Source organism: Lytechinus pictus, chromosome 8 (genome assembly GCF_037042905.1).
Source record: "Lytechinus pictus isolate F3 Inbred chromosome 8, Lp3.0, whole genome shotgun sequence".
Classification (NCBI taxonomy): Eukaryota; Metazoa; Echinodermata; class Echinoidea; order Temnopleuroida; family Toxopneustidae; genus Lytechinus; species Lytechinus pictus.
Genome location: NC_087252.1, coordinates 22,374,844 through 22,391,417, shown reverse-complemented (window position 1 = coordinate 22,391,417; position 16,574 = coordinate 22,374,844). Strand labels below are relative to the sequence as shown.

The 16,574-nt window shown below is 38.5% G+C and overlaps 1 protein-coding gene across 2 annotated transcripts in view; it reads left to right on the top strand.

Annotated features, from left to right (window-relative positions):
* LOC129267008 (uncharacterized) overlaps positions 1 to 16,574 on the top strand; it is a 37,097-nt gene that overhangs the window by 2,276 nt on the left and 18,247 nt on the right. For both annotated transcript variants that reach the window (XM_064103776.1, XM_064103775.1), the window contains exons 2-12: positions 6,150 to 6,269; positions 7,513 to 7,614; positions 8,195 to 8,435; positions 10,194 to 10,296; positions 10,585 to 10,750; positions 11,203 to 11,314; positions 12,266 to 12,377; positions 12,841 to 12,985; positions 14,260 to 14,475; positions 15,311 to 15,478; positions 16,139 to 16,220. In XM_064103776.1, the coding sequence (XP_063959846.1) occupies positions 6,150 to 6,269; positions 7,513 to 7,614; positions 8,195 to 8,435; positions 10,194 to 10,296; positions 10,585 to 10,750; positions 11,203 to 11,314; positions 12,266 to 12,377; positions 12,841 to 12,985; positions 14,260 to 14,475; positions 15,311 to 15,478; positions 16,139 to 16,220 (1,567 nt within the window). The remainder of the gene's footprint in view (positions 1 to 6,149; positions 6,270 to 7,512; positions 7,615 to 8,194; positions 8,436 to 10,193; positions 10,297 to 10,584; positions 10,751 to 11,202; positions 11,315 to 12,265; positions 12,378 to 12,840; positions 12,986 to 14,259; positions 14,476 to 15,310; positions 15,479 to 16,138; positions 16,221 to 16,574) is intronic.

The window sequence follows — 16,574 nt, the reverse complement described above, 5'->3', positions numbered from 1 at the left end:
CAACTCTTCTTTTCTTAATTTGTTTTTACTTTGTTTCAGTAATCTACAGATAATCTACCGAGTTTATAAGTTAATAACTTAGCATGCATGCACAACTACAAAATACAATATTCGTCAACCATGAGTACCTGAACATAGAGACTGGAACATTAGAAGTGGATGATTTTATTTATTTTTACTCTCAAATATTGGTATCCATTTTACATGTAGATCAGATTTAAGAGGTTTCTTCATCCCAATATGTGTGTACAGTACATGTACATGTATATCTATATTGTCTGAATGCTGTGAAAAATGAAAATCAGAATTATTTTCAAATTTGCAATCACTGGCACGGTGGCACCCCTACTAAGTCAACTTAAGAACTGGTAAATTAAATCATCTTTTTGCCTATTGAAATTGAATGGGGGGTGGGCAATATGAGAAATTGAATAGTGAGTTCATTAATGGAGCCAACTACATGTATATCATGTCAGAAAAGGTATGTTTGAAATTTGGCGATGTGACGTATTTGAAAGTCAAGGCGGAAGTATAAATCTTTAGTGACTTAGGTATTTCTTCTCTCTGATTTTCATTTCTTCTCAGCATTCCTTATAGATGTGCATTTAAAAAAACAAGATGACAGCCAAACTTGCCGATAATTCCACTGCAAAATCCGACTCCATCATCATCTCGGCGCCTGGTAAGATCATCCTGCATGGTGAACACGCTGTTGTCCTTGGGAAGACGGCCCTGGCAGCAGGTCTCAATCTCCGGTCGTACCTTCGTCTGAAAGAGCAAGAATCTGGACAGCTCCACGTCAATCTTCCAGACATCGATCTTGAAAGATCCTGGAATGTCCAGGAATTGCAGGAGAAATTCCAGGATCTGCTCCGTAGTGATGCCAGGGAGGTCAAACCGAGCACAGAGATCATGCAGCGATTGAGGTTGTACCTTGGTTATGGCGATACGGAGACCACAAAACGCTTGGCTGTGATGGCATTTTTGTTCTTGTACCTCTGCATTGCTGGTAGGAATGGACAGCTTCCAATCCTGGACATTCTGGTGTCATCTGCCCTTCCTCCAGGTGCAGGGCTAGGATCGTCTGCTGCCTTTTCTGTCTGTCTTGCTGCGGGGTTGCTGACCTGGGCCAAAGCTGTCAGCGCCAAATCTTCATCCGACGATCAATTTGGATGGTCCAAAGAAGACATGGACTTGATCAATACATGGGCTTATGAAGGGGAGCGTGTAATTCATGGGAATCCTTCTGGGATTGATAACTCAATAAGTATTCATGGTGGTGCTATAGAATACAAGCAGAAGGTCATTACCCCTCTTGAAAATATGCCAGAGCTGTCTATCCTCTTGGTGAACACCTGTGTACCTAGAAGCACAAAGGAACTTGTTGCAGGTGTGCGGAGACGTCATGACAGATACCCAAAGATATACGCTCCCATCCTTGATTCCATAGAGGAGATATCACAGGAATGTAAGCGAACTCTGCAAGCTCTAAAGACGGACAAATCCTTGGACAAGGGCACTGCCTTCAAGACCCTTGAAACGCTTGTGGACATCAACCAACAGCTGTTGGACATACTAGGAGTGTCGCATCCAGCCATCAACAACATATGCCGCTCTGCTGCAGCATACGACATGCATGCCAAGCTGACCGGAGCTGGCGGAGGAGGTTGCGTCTTTGCCCTTCTACCTCCGGACATTCCAAAGGACACTGTCAAATCCCTTCAGGCAGACCTCTTCCTTCACAATTACGAGTCCTGGATAACAAGCCTAGGTTCCCAAGGGGTGACGATGCACCGGAGCAAAGAGACTCTGCTTGAGGATGGTCTGCTCCTACCGGAATCTTTCATGAAATATTTGTAGATGACTACAGGGGCTCCCCCATAACATAGAGCTTTTGAGTGATTGATCATGGGGCCGATGCTAATTACTAGTCATACATAGCTGTACACAATAATTTGTGCAATCAATCATAGAAATTAGCCCTTTGATCAATCGCTATTAAAGCTTTATGGTACGGGCCCAGGAACTTCAGATGCAAATTCTGGCATTGGGTTAGTTCTGTAAATAAAAGAGAATGTTGACAAGAGAAGCACTAGGAGAATATTATAAACAAATTATTACAGAGCTGCCAACTATTAAGGAAAAGTCATAATTATTATGATTTTCATGTCAAATTATTCCATTATGCTTTTGACCTTTATTATTACACTTTTGAGGGCAAGTAAGTATGTTAATATTTAATACTTTACTTATAGTAATACATTGGGCAGGGATGAACTCATCTGAAGATGGCCAATAATGCTCATTATTCGCATGATCGTATATTTTTTGTATATCACTCTGAATGTTATCATCACATGCTCAAATACTGACTCGATCTTGTTTGTTTTTCCTCTTGGATTTATAATTGATTTACGCGAAAGAAAGAGTACCAAAGATGATTCTGAATCTGAGGATTCACTTCTTTTTAAGGAATCTGTACAGTTCTCTTCAAAGAAATGTATAATACTGCGTGGCGCTTATGAAATTATGACTTTTATGTCAAAATCATGACTTTTGAGCTTCTACTTCTAGATTACTAGTTTTTAGTTTTACAGTTTGGCAGATCTGAATAACTGGTTTTGCAGGTACTTGGAATTGTCATTTTATGAAAACTGCAATGGATTTATGACTTTATTTTAATTGGATGAAAAGCATCGTTCAGGGCCCCATCTTACAAAAATATGCAATTGATCTGATCAACCCAACTATGGAAGGCCAGCAACTTCAACATCTAAAATGGGTGTTTGTTCGAAATATTTTCCAGATATGCTGTATATTCATGCATTCGTTGTTTTGTTGAAAATTTATTGTGCTGCTTTTTGTTCGCAAAAGATATTGTGCAAATTTCCTGTAGGAAAAATGATGACACTGGTGGATTTCCAAGCCATACAGTCGAGATTGATTGGAGCAGAGCAAGTCACACGGTACAGTACATACATGTAGGTTTGCACTGTACAAATGTTGCCATTTAATAGCAACTATGATAATGATTTCTCATTATAGCAATCAAATATTTGTCTGCACATTGTAAATTTAAATGCAGTGTAGAGTGTAAACATGAATTGTACTGTAATATAATACAGTATGTTACATGTAGATTGACAAAGTTAAAAATTGCATCACTTGTACCACAATGATACTCCCTCAGGCCCCGTTGCATAAAAGTTACCATTATAGTATTATGGTAATTTTTCCAATGGTACATGTAACTACCATGGTAAAGATCAACAGCCAATCAAAATCAAGGATTCCATGCAAGTTACCATTGGATGGAATATTAATACTATATTAAGTAGCTTTTATGTAACAGGGCCCGGGTGTTGATGGGAATGAGATATTAAAGTGTGATGTTATTTCCAGAATTACTGAAATACTGTACATGTGTATAGACATAATACTTTTGCATCTAAAAAGCAAATTGGCAACAGCATTTGCTCAATTGTCACAAACGTTTTCTCTGTACAATTGCTTGACTTTTGTGACAACAGAGCATGGACTATACACATGCTGGGCTGCGCATTGTTTATCATTCCATAATTCAACATGTGATCTCTCTGTGACACATTTTATGACGCATTTATGTGTACTCTTTACTGTACTTTTTAAAAATATGTTTTTTGCAGTATGATACCTACCTTTTGATTCTTGTATTGAATTTCTCGAACGTCTCCGTAAATTAGTCTGTACATTCCGTGGCAAATGTACACGTACGTTTTAGGTTCTCTGTATTAAAATGTGCAATTTATTGAATTAATATGACAGTTATGCTTAATATGGATGTCAATATACCAATTATTACCTTTGTCCATTGCCACTTGCCAGACCATCCTCTGCAGGGAAAATAATCACACTGGGACGGGGCTCTGGTGATTTTGCCCCTTAATTCGGAGGGGGGTCAGATAGTCTGAGCTATTTCTTCCGATGTATTCATTCCAAGTGACATTTTGTTATGTACCCAATGCAGTTACTATTTTCTGGGGGTGAATCACATTCTTTGCAGATCACATTCGATGTACGTTTTTTATTTACATGTAGCATCAGCTGTATGAAACATTTTCCTTTTGAGGTGAGGGGGTTTTCTTTTTAATAGCGGTTAATGCACTGTTCCATATCGGGGGAAACTGACAAGGAGGAGGGCTTTGATAGTGATTTCACAGATTTTTTAATTTATAAGCAAATGTAGTGAATTGTAGGGAAGAGAATATTTTGCTTTGTTTTTAATAGGCAGTAGTGGAATCTGCAGGTATTGAAGTGATTGTATTTGGGTACCAAAAGCTCAAAATGGCTAATACATACTGCACATGTACATACGTATATGTGAAGTGAGAATTCACCTTTCCTCATCTAGTCCTTTTTTTTTAATTACCAAATAATCTTTTTTTATAGATTTGGACAAAATAAACTTGTCTCTACAGGTAGAATTTGATTTTCTTAATTCATGCAGTGATGACTCCTTGCTTCTGGTAGATACAGAATTACCCACAAATGGCATGTTTTAACAAATGTTGCTGCATATGATGTTAATGCTACTGCTTCATACATGTATGAAAGTGAAACTAAATAAAAATCTGATAATTCTGAAATTTTTGTTCAAAGCATGTTTTTTTTTTTAAAGTTTATTGATCTCTGTTAAGAGTGGAATAAGGGTGTGAGACAGAGGTGGAATTGATTTGATATACATGTACATGTAGGGCAATTTTGAGTGTTCCTTGAATGGCAACGTCTGGATGCTGCTGCCAAGATCTGAAATTTAGGACTGAAAAATGGGATCTAAAAGTGGCATAAAAACATGATACTTTTTACTGAGCCCCCCCCTTCCTAAGTCAGTCATGATACTCCACAATTCATACAAAGTATCTCTCATTGCACAAAACTGGTGAAACCTGCTTTAATGCATGATAAATTAGAGATTTATAGTCTACAGGAGGGATCGATGGAGAGAGAGTCGGATAGACAAAGAAAGACGGGGGGGGGGGGGGGGGGTAAAGCAGGTGCAGGAATGCCTCTAAGAAGAAGTGCACAATATATTGTTCTTGAATAACACAAAGTTATGCACAACTTCTTAAAGTTAATAATATTACATCCATAGACAAAACGTGGAAGGGAGAGTGAGGTTGGCTCTTGCCCCCCCCCCCCCTTCTCCACAAAACAAAAGAAACCTTGATATTTCCAGGTACCGGTATTTTCACAAAACCATCAATGTAAACTCAAGGTCATGTAAAAAGAGCTTTATAGTGAAATGTTTAATGTCACTTTAAAGGAAATTATAAAGAAAAGTGCCTTTATGACCAATGTACATGTACTTTGTCTCATTTTACTGCAAAAAATAAGAGGCACACAATGGCATATGCTGAAAGATTTCTGAGAAACTGTGAGTGAGCAAAGCAAGCAAGTGAAAACGGCCGTTTTGAAATGAAAATCTAATAATGTGATAGACTTTTATACATTAATAATCAACAAATAACACCATGTTTGTCCTTTTCTTTTTTTTCTCCTTTGTGTCTTGGTTGTCCACTTTACTCACCCGTTTCTTCGCAGTGAATTATTGTTAAATTAAGAATGCCACCGTAATCAACATCATTGTCATTGTTGCCAGCAGTGACCACAACCACCACTATCATCATCATTACCATCATCATCATCTTCAGCACCATGCATCTACACTATTATCATCAACATGATTAACAACACCACCTACATGTATATCATTATCACCACCTCCATCATTATCACCATTGTCGTCGTCATCATAACCACCATCATCTTTCACTATCATTATCACAATTGTCATCATCATCATCGTCATTATCATCATCACCATCGTCATCATCTCCAGCATTTCCAGCATCATATTTAAAACTCCCTTTATCAATATATATATATATATATACATATACAAGTGTGTGTGATGAAATATAGACTCTAATATAAAAAGATTGAAAACTAAAGATCATAACATAAATACATCTCTATGATGGCCAAGCTACATACGTGTAGCTTTTATTCATTAATAGTTCTTATCGGACCAAGATAAAATTGATAATGCTTGTTACATGTTTTTTAAAGTTATTGTTACTAACACCTGAAATCTTGTATTGAATATGCAGGACTTACAAGCAATATTCACAAGAGAAGGTTTGCTGAAGAGGACGATCCATTCTGTATGGGGGTGTCCAGGACATCTTTTCATCTCCTTAGACGGAGGGACACTCGTCAGAGCATATCAGGTATGAATCTACACTGTTAAAATGATTTTTTTTCCCTTATGTACTTAATTTTCGCTGATGTGGTTTACGGTACACCATGTGAAGTGTTGTAGAAACAGTGGATAGGAGAAGAGAAGAAATGGATAGGCGAGAAAGTGGAGATTTGAGAGTAGAGTCTTCTTTCTTGAAAGTAGTCCTGAAAAGGACTGTAAACCAGGAAAGATTGATGAGTTGAGAACAGCTTGAGTAGTAGAGCTAGTGAGGAGATGCTGGCTTGAGTCGGCGAGTAGAGATGATGAGTAGTAGAGAGACTCGACGTTTCGGGCAGGTTGACTGTCCGTCTTCACTCCTGAAGACGGACAGTCAACCTGCCCGAAACGTCGAGTCTCTCTACTACTCATCATCTCTACTCGCCGACTCAAGCCAGCATCTCCTCACTAGCTCTACTACTCAAGCTGTTCTCAACTCATCAATCTTTCCTGGTTTACAGTCCTTTTCAGGACTACTTTCAAGAAAGAAGACTCTACTCTCAAATCTCCACTTTCTCGCCTATCCATTTCTTCTCTTCTCCTATCCACTGTTTCTACAACACTTCACATGGTGTACCGTAAACCACATCAGCGATTGTACATACCACCATGCAAACCTTCAAACAACATCGTACTTAATTTTGTTGTGGATTCCATCTTAATGTGATTCTTTAATTCTTTATCTGTGTGGTTTGCCATGTACATGTACTTTCAAAATACACTGAATAATTCTAGTAATAAATGATTTATCTTTGAATAATGCTAATCTTCTCACTCCTTCTCACTTCCGTGTTATTGCAAAAATTACTCAGACTAAATGTATATTTTGGAATCTGGATTAATCAAATCAAAGGAAGCTCATCAATTTGATCATTATAATTTATCTCAAATGCAGGGGTGTGATCAAGGCTGAATTCTCTTTCCCTCAATGTCATGGTAAAAAAGGGATACATGCTTATATTTTGATTATGTCTACTTATTTGTTATTTTCTAATTTTTTGTACAAATGCATGCATGGACACAACATCGTATCAAACACTTGTCTTAAAAAAATTATCAAACTAGGCTGGAAAATTTGGTGTTTATAGCCGAGGCTGCCCCACCCTCGGCTATACACACAAAATTTCGCTCATGCCCGCAACAGCCCTGCCTTCCCAGTCTATAGTTTGGGTTGAGATCTTCCCTATATGCATTTTCATGCTTATGAATACAATTTCATACATTTCTCTCTCTAGCTGAAGTCTCCTAATCGCATAAAGCAGTTTACGATCTTGGCCAAGGTCTCACCAGTAATCAAGATTTGTTTCATCCAGGATATGCATGATGTCATTCTAGTTGTAAGTAAATTACTCATATATATTATTTTCTTTTTTCACTTTGTAGATATGGAAGTGATCAAAGAGAAAGAACAGAAATTGAATAACCCAAATCTGCAAACGAGCTTATCTGGTCGCTAATTAATCAAACTGCTCTTGGAGTGAGAAGTTCTCAATCCTTTTGTAGTGAGATTTGCATCTTTTGAGAGTGAATTTTACATTTACCTCTTTTTGGAATGAAAAGATGCGCAGTTCACTCCAGAAGGAGTTATAATGTACGGTATATTCATAGTTCACTCCTACAGGATTGGTCCCTTACTCCTAGGAGTGACATTACGGACTGCAGGTAGATGAGCTCTTTTGCATTTAGAAAGTAATTGAATATATTTCCTGATCGATCTGTAAGCAAATAATTGAGACTTCTCTCAACCGTAGTACACCTTTGTTCTAAATGTTGAAATTATTAGACTTTCAAAGAAAAAAATGTTTAGATTTTTTTCTTCAACTTTGCAGAAAGAGCACCAGACTCAATTTCGAATCAACTTCCATAGAAGTGATGACACCTAGCTTGTAATCCTTTCATTTTGATATCCACATGCAGTTCTATAAGAATGGTCTTGTCAAGGTCTACGAGCACGTCCAACCAGCGGACAGCAACTCTCAGCCATGGCGCAAGAGAGAACAGTTCAGCTTGGGCACCACCAATGATGCTTGCGTGAAGAGCGCCATCTGTTGTTTTACTCAAGGCAAGAGGGTGGTTGTCTGGGTGGAGGAGCGGAAGGAGGCCACGTCTTCTGGGAGTGCCGTCGAGCAGTGTCTGCTCACTGCGGAGTTGGAACCCAGTAAGTATGGTATATATTCACACTTGGCCTACAAGTAGTTGGTCTACTTCTCAGGTAGTTTAACCCGTTGACTGCTAAATACGGCAGTCCCCATAGGTTTTATACAGATACCAGCCAGTTCTAGTAGTCATTGGGTTAATTCAACATGGGCTAAACTCCTTTTAGTCTACTCTCAATTTGGTCTAATTGCTGTATGTTTGGTCTATGCTACGCATGGTCTAATAATACCCACTTTTTGGTCTAATTCTTATTAATTCTATTGTGCAGTTTAGCTGATTTCCGCTTCTTCAGGTAATCACTTTTCACTTTGTTAAATTAAAAAGTTATTTCATAAACAGGTCATCTAATCTACGGACCAAGTATGAAATCAGATATTGGATGAAACATGACGAAAACCTCCATTTGAGAACACTATACCCCTGTTTCCCTCTTCATCAATTCTCTTCTCCAAGTACGACAAACCTTAACTGCCCCCAAGCAAGCAATTTAAGTATCAAAACACCTGTTTCTTGACCTCGGTCCGAAGATAACACAACAGCCCGGCATATACAGTCACAGCAGGGGGCCACACACGATGGGATGCATGCGCAGCGCTGAGCGCGGTCCCTGCAAAGCATGCCGTCATTTTTATTCGCTTACTTTCCTTATTTCGAGGTCGATTTCCTTCGTTCGAAATTGAAAATGGACTAACATTGGATTTCTGAATACAATATGCCTTTGAAAACGTGATTAAATATCGAATACAATAATTTCATTCCGAAGGTCCTACTACAGGCAGAGAAGTCTTACGTAATAGCACAGCTGTTGTTTATCATTTCGTCCTTGGCTCAACATTCATATACAGGCCTGTGGAGTTGAAATTGAGACAGCGGGGATTACCTGGCCAAGCAGGGTTGATCAGGGCTTGGAAATGATTTTTGGGATTTCCAAACGTAAAATGGGGTATAAAACCGCAGTTTGCAATCTGAACTGCGGTCTTTCTCCAAACGGGCGTTTAACGTAATGACAAGTATAGCCTTGTTGGAAGACAGAAAAGTTGGTAAATGGGGAAATGAGAATTAGACTAAAATTGTTATTAGAGAGTGGTTGTAGACAGAGTAGGATAAGGCCATGTGGGATGAGGCAAAGTGGAAAGTAGATGAAATGGGGGTTATATGGATCTTGATCAGGGAAGGGGGGGGGGGAGCTTACTAGTATTCCTCCTCCTTCCACACTGAGAACATCTTTTCCTTTTTTTTCTTCTATGTCTGTGATAGAGTTTGAATCTTTGGTGTTCCTTCTTTATGTGTTAGCGTAATAGATCCAATAGATCTTAACTTTCCATTTTGATGTTGCTTATATCTGTATACAAATTTAGCATTTCAGTGTTTTCCTATGTTAGCATATGACATTTAATGGTGCCTCCGCCCCCCCCCCCCCACCAATGAAAACAAAAAAATCAAATAAAAAAGAAGTAAGACCCAAAAGCATTTATTTTCTCCATTCTGTTTATGTTATAAGCTCCTGAGTTTGTTTACGACATTACACTTTTGATTTTTGATTATTCATTATAGGCCACCTATACCCGGTATGTACAGAATGAAATATACATGTAATCCTTGTTCTTCACCTGAATTTTATACAGCACTAAGTTATTTCTTGTAAAATACCTTTTTTTTTCTGTGAATGTAATGAAGGATAGAAAATATGCATACATTATAAATGCTTGATATTGCACCATATTAATTGAAAGACCGATTATTTTGTATATTGTTATAGATTGCAAAGGCATCAAGTCACCTGTGTTGCTTCTCTTTGGTTGCCAGTCTGAGCTACAACTTGCAGCTGACTACAATGGAGAACACATAACAATTCTTCCCAGGTAAATATTCAAACTCATGCAATTTTTTTCCGGGGAGGGGAGTTGCTTTGTCAACAATTTGGTTCTCGTCGACAAAAATGTTGACCATAGAGGTACATGTGGCCGCCCTGACATAAATGCCTATAAATGAATCTGATACAGCTAGGCATTCTGTTCTTGTATTGAGCTTATGCACATCACTATCCAACACCCTGATGCTATTGCCATCAATTTCATCCATATTTAAACTGTGCTCATTGCTTTTTCCTTCCCTCCCTCCAAACATCTCTCACCCCTTTATTTTTTCAGCCAACCCTGTCCAGCTGGAATGTATTTCAGACTCCATTTCAACTCTACAGACAGGTCACCTCTGCTGGAATCGTCCATTCTTGGAGAGGGGTGTGTAGAGAGGTACAAGAATTTTCCTGTAGATTTCAGTGAGAATGCAGACAGCCTTATTCACATATGGAGCGAGGTAGGATATCTTTAATAACATTTTGGAATATAAAGGACTTAAGTCCTACAAAATGGAATATAAAAGAAAAATGAACATTCGGATTTGAACATGATACAAATAAATGTGTATCATGCATGGGGGGGGCGGTTTGAGTGATAAACTTCAAACTCATACTACAGAGGTCTGTATGAATCCTTATAGGTCACATGATGTGCATGTATTGTGTACAAATCTACAAAGGCGATGCCATATGTTTACATTCTGTATTGGAACTTATGCTCTGTCCACCCTCTCTATCTTAAGATGAGTATATGTCAGCCGTTTATTTCGTGTGCCATATTTTGATAATGAATAATAGTAATATGTGAATTAGGCCATTTGTCTTGTAGAGACCATTATTTAAATATTCTGACAATTGTTAACAACTTTCAATTCCTTAAGTAATTTCCCATTCCTTTTGATATTTGCAGGTGGCTAAACATTCTTTTGGTAAATTGGTTGCCATGACGATGGAAGCAAGGACTGGCATGGTGTTTCTGATTTCGGAGGATGGCTCGGTACATTCTATTTCATGTGCTGGAGGTATTGTTCAAAATAAGTTTCTTTTTTTTAAACTACAATAGGTTATTTTACTCAAACCTGTGTGTATTGTAGATTGAGTAAGACAAAGTACATAATTAAACTAAATCTCGGGTACAATTCAAACCTTTCATTCAGGTGTACTTAAATAATTTGAATTATGTAGTTTTCCTTTACCAGCTTGCATTTTAAATGAAGAAGAAAAAAATGAGCATTACATTTTTATGTAGCTGTAATTTCAGCAGATGTTCACTTATTAATGCATTGGTTTCTCGGTACAAATATCTTGAATTATTACTCTCTGCCGTCTTCATTACGAAGATCATGGACGTAATATCCATGCAGCTGCCAATCATCAGCCAGTCGTACAGCACATGCACACATGCGCAGTACACATATGCTGAGCTGCTTTTGGCTACACCGGCGTTGGCCCAAATATTTAACCTGCAAAAATCTTTGAACAGAAGCCGAAGATTTCCCGAATTGAGAATTGTCAGAGTTCAGGCATTCAGGACATGTCATCTGTAAAAGCGACACATGATGTTGATGTCAATGGTCAGCTAGCACCGTCTGCAGCGCATACGTATGTCCAACAGCGCCCTCTTGAATCCCGGGAAGGTATACTTTGAAAAGTAAAGTGAGATCTGGGGCCCGTCTTACAAAGAGTTGCGATTGATCTGATCAATCGCAACTATGGATGGCCAGCAACGTCAACATCTATTATGCATGTTCGTTCAAAATATTTTCCAGCTATGATGTACAGTATGTTCATGCATTCATTGTTTTCTTGAAAATTCACTGTGCTTCTCTGTGTTCACAAAGGACATTTTGCAAATTTCCTGTAGAAAAAATTATGACACTTATGGATTTCCATAGAGTTACGATTGATTGGATCAATCGTAACTCTTTGTAAGACGGGGCCCTGCCATCCTTTTCCTTGTGTTTTAACAACAGAAGAGAAAGTAGGAGTGTTTCATCTCTCAGATGTTGATGCATCGTCTGTTTCTGACTGGTTTGCTGTGAGGTTTGTGATCGGAGCAGTCTTCCCTCAAGACAGAATCATTAGGTAATTTGAAACTCCCCTCTCTCGATCCTCCTCCTGCTATAATAGGCCTACATGTACCTATCTATAAAACGTGCCGGATTAACTCAAGAATTCGAAATCATCATAATGTACATGTAAGTGTAATAACTATCATTTGAATATTTGGCCCTGAAAAGGGGACCAACTTTACAAGTCATGCAATGTTACAAATGTACCATGAAACTCTAGCATTCCATAAATAAATTGGGGCATTTTTTTAAAGCCTAAGGTTAAAGGTTAAACATAAGTTTGGTAATAATGAGAATACCACCGAATGTATATTTCTGTTGTGTTGAATTGTAGAATCTACAGCTCCGTATCAGGTGACGTTCTTCATGAAATCAACCTATCATCAATCTCCTCGGCCAATCTGGTCCAGTTTTGGTCCATACTGGGTCATCATCGTCTTGATCATAATCATTATTTGTACTGTATTGATTTGTAGACTCTACAGTTCCGTATCAGGTGACATTCTCCAAGAAATCAACCTATCATCAATCACCTCGGCCGATGCGATCCGTGTTTGGTCCATACTGGGTAGTCTTCCGCAGATCGGCTTCTGGTCATCCACTGGCATTTGGTTACTACAGGTATGTAAATATAAAGAGTGGCACATTGGTGTAATGTATGATGGTGGGCCCAAAGTCTGTGCACCTAACAATTTGAGTTAAGATTTAACATGAATTTCTTCTTATTTCACAAAATCTTTTGGTAATAGTGTTCCTTATATTATTAAGAGTAAGTGTACCAAATTTCTCATTAAAAAATCAAAGAAAATATAAGATTTTCTTGAAAAAACCTCGGGCAGTCATTTTCAGATTGAAAAAAAAAATGGTACCCCATGTCTGCGCACTCATTCACTGTGCACACGATTCTGGGATTTTGATGACAAAGGCTGCATTTTGAGGCCGTCACATGAAATGCCCTGAATTCAATATTTTTCCACCATTTTGAGTCAGATTTTTTTATGAATACCTGTCTATGTATTGCGTGTGTAAAGTTCGTGCTCGTTGCGTATCTTCTTTTACTAGAATCGCACAGATACGCGGGTGCACAGACTTGGGAGACCGCGCAGACATGGGGGAACTGGCCATATATGTCTTTGCCTGCTTTGTTCAATTAGGGAAAATTCAGCGGGCTTCCAAGTTCAACTCAAGTCATGTTTCATTTACAATGCACCCAGAATGCATTTGAATCTATTGTTTGCACACACATGTTCATCGTCCACTGCAAACCTTTTGCTGGAACTGATAGCACTGAAGTTTTTCAAGAAAAATTGAGTTCTTTGAACTTACTTGCAAATTTTTTGAAGAGCGAAGATAAAATGCCCTTCTTAACAAAAGCTTTGATACAGAATACCGAAGTTTAAATACGAAAACTCTCTAATCTATGGTATTATCCATAGCAAATTTGATATTGTTTGGAAGATTATTGACTTCTCTACAGTTATCCATTTATCTTTTAAATACCCTGATCTTATAGGCTCAATTTTGCCCAAAAAAGGTTATTGGACCATGCAGATTCTGTGTACATGTATAATTAAGCAAGTACACTGAGCACAGTTCCATAATAAATGTGCACTAGCTTGCAGAGAACAATTCATCATGTCGCTGTAGGAACGCCCTTAGCACCACAATGCGCGCAGAAACGCCTTTACTAGTGCACATAAGGGCATTGGATGAAGGCGTTTCTGCACTGTTGAGGTGCGCAGCAGTGTGGGGCTAAGGGCGTTTCTGCACTGACACAATGAATTATACATAAAATCTACATAGTTCATGATGTCTGTACCCCTGCCTGTTGAAGTTGGTTTAAAGACTTTATATCATTTTATTTGTTTTTTTTTTTTAAATTTGTTTATCACAAGATGCAAGAGGCTTCAATCGCTGCCAGAGCAGATGAGCCGAACACTACTCATCACCTCCTAGACTTTGAGCTAAACAAGATGGCTGCTGCCACGGAGCTTCAGAAGCTCTACTCAGAACTGACAGAAGAGGGCGCCGTTGCCTCTGAAACCGACCTTGACCTTCTTGCAGATTCAAATGTCTTCCAGAATGAAGCCCTTTTAGTATCGCTGTCTCAGGTATGTTGACCTGTTAACAATTTAAGACAAAGTGGTGCGGTCTGCACGTGCACAGGGACTCTCTTGTGGGAGTAATATGCGCTATACAAGTAACATTCATTATTATGTGTTTTACCTATCCTTGTATGTCAAGGGACATAAAATACATCAGGGCGTTGATCAACAGTGCTGCGCTGGTTTGGTAGAAAATCTAGACTAATGTTTATACATTTAGATTTCACTTGTTTTATCAAGTGACAAGGATCCATGATTTTATTTTGTAAAAGAAATAGCATGTGCCTCTTGTTCTTGCATCAGTTCACATGCTTCAGAATTGTTCAAAGCCACTCTGCTGCAGCCACTTAGTGGCATCAGACAACTCTAAAGTTTTATAATGCATCATTGTGCTAATTTGACCCGATTCACTCAGAGCCGCGCATTATTTGCATCCATCTTGTTTAAATCAGGAAAGTCAGTTATACTCTATTTTACTTTTATCCAACGATACTTGTAGGACTATGCCTGTTCGTCGGTCCAAGGGAATAAACTGTATGCTCCACACTATCAGTTTCAATTACATGTAGTTGCATGTGGCAAGTAGTTGCATGTTGCAAGACAGAAGATCCATTACTCAAGTCATACACAAAAACAATGTCCTTCCAGTGATTACCAAGCCAATTCTTCAAAGAATTGACAGAAGGTGCTAAAACCAACCACATTTTCTGGTAGACTGTTCCAAGAACTTATTACTTCACAAAGAAGAACTTCCTTACATCAAGACTTGCATACTGCTTCTCAAGTTATGATGAAGGAAACCTCACCCATCTTTTTTGCTTTTCACATTCCATTGTATCAGGATGTGGACAGGTGCAAGCATCCAAGATTAATGGAGAAGGTTGCCAACTTGCAGCAGAGGTTCAAGGAAAGACCCGATCCCACTCCTGACACCGCTCTCAACGAGTCGATGCTTCCCCTTCTGAAAGACTTCTATGAGACACGGGAACAGAGAGACAAGTTGGAAATGGTGAGTTCTTACTAGTCAAAAATCATATGTCCTTTTCTTTGGGATGTTCTAATTATATTGAGCCCAATATAAACCAGCCACTCTTAAAGAAAGACCTAATTCTATTATTGTCATCGCTCTCAATGAGTCAATGCTTCCTCTTCTGAAAGACTTCTATGAGACACAGGAACACAGATATAAGTTGGAAAGGGAAAGTCCTTCAAATTTCTTAGAATTTTTATTGTGCTAATGTGTTCAAATATTTAATGTTTTATATGGTCTTTAATGAAAAAATGTTATACCACCTCAGAATAAAAAAAACTTTAGGACAACTCATGCAGAAAAAGCTTGATTTTAGGCGTACTTCATTTGAATAGAAATGTTCCTGCATGAATAAGGAGATTGCTTTGCACAATATAAAGTTGCCACCATTGCCATATTTCTAGAATACAGTTTTTCTGACCTGTCTAGAAAAAAAAAATTGATTCTGAGATTTCTTGCTGAATGAAGTTATGCCATGGCTGGGATCCAAACCCACGATTCTCTGTTTCAAAGTTCAGAGACTTATCCATAGGTCCATGATGCGACGTACATGAATCATTTCATCATGCAGTACATTCATGATCCTTTCGTGCTCCTACTATCAACTTTGATATTTTTCCTCTCATCTTTATTTCTTAGGGAGAGATCAAATCGTCAGGTGGTTTGACCCTGTCATCTCAGATAAAGGAAGCTCTTGATATGACCTCAGTTATTCCACCAGGTGAGCAATGCTTTAATAATAATAATAAGTATATATAGCATTTATGAGGTGTGGATTATCTAGTTGCCTATTCAATGGTGCACTATATACTACCCCGGCTGTAGCTCCAGCTGCTAAAGGCCCTTGGTGCATTCAAGGAATTAATCCTGCCGGGTACCCATTCACCTCACCTGGATTGAGTGCAGCACAATTTGAATAATTTTTTTGCTGAAGGAATACACGCCATGGCTGGGATCTGAACCCACGTCCCTCTCATTGAAAGACGAGATACTTAACCACTAGACCACAACGCCCCCACATAGGCCCATATTCTGAACACAGATTCTTTTCAAACTTTGGACTAAAGTTGTGGTT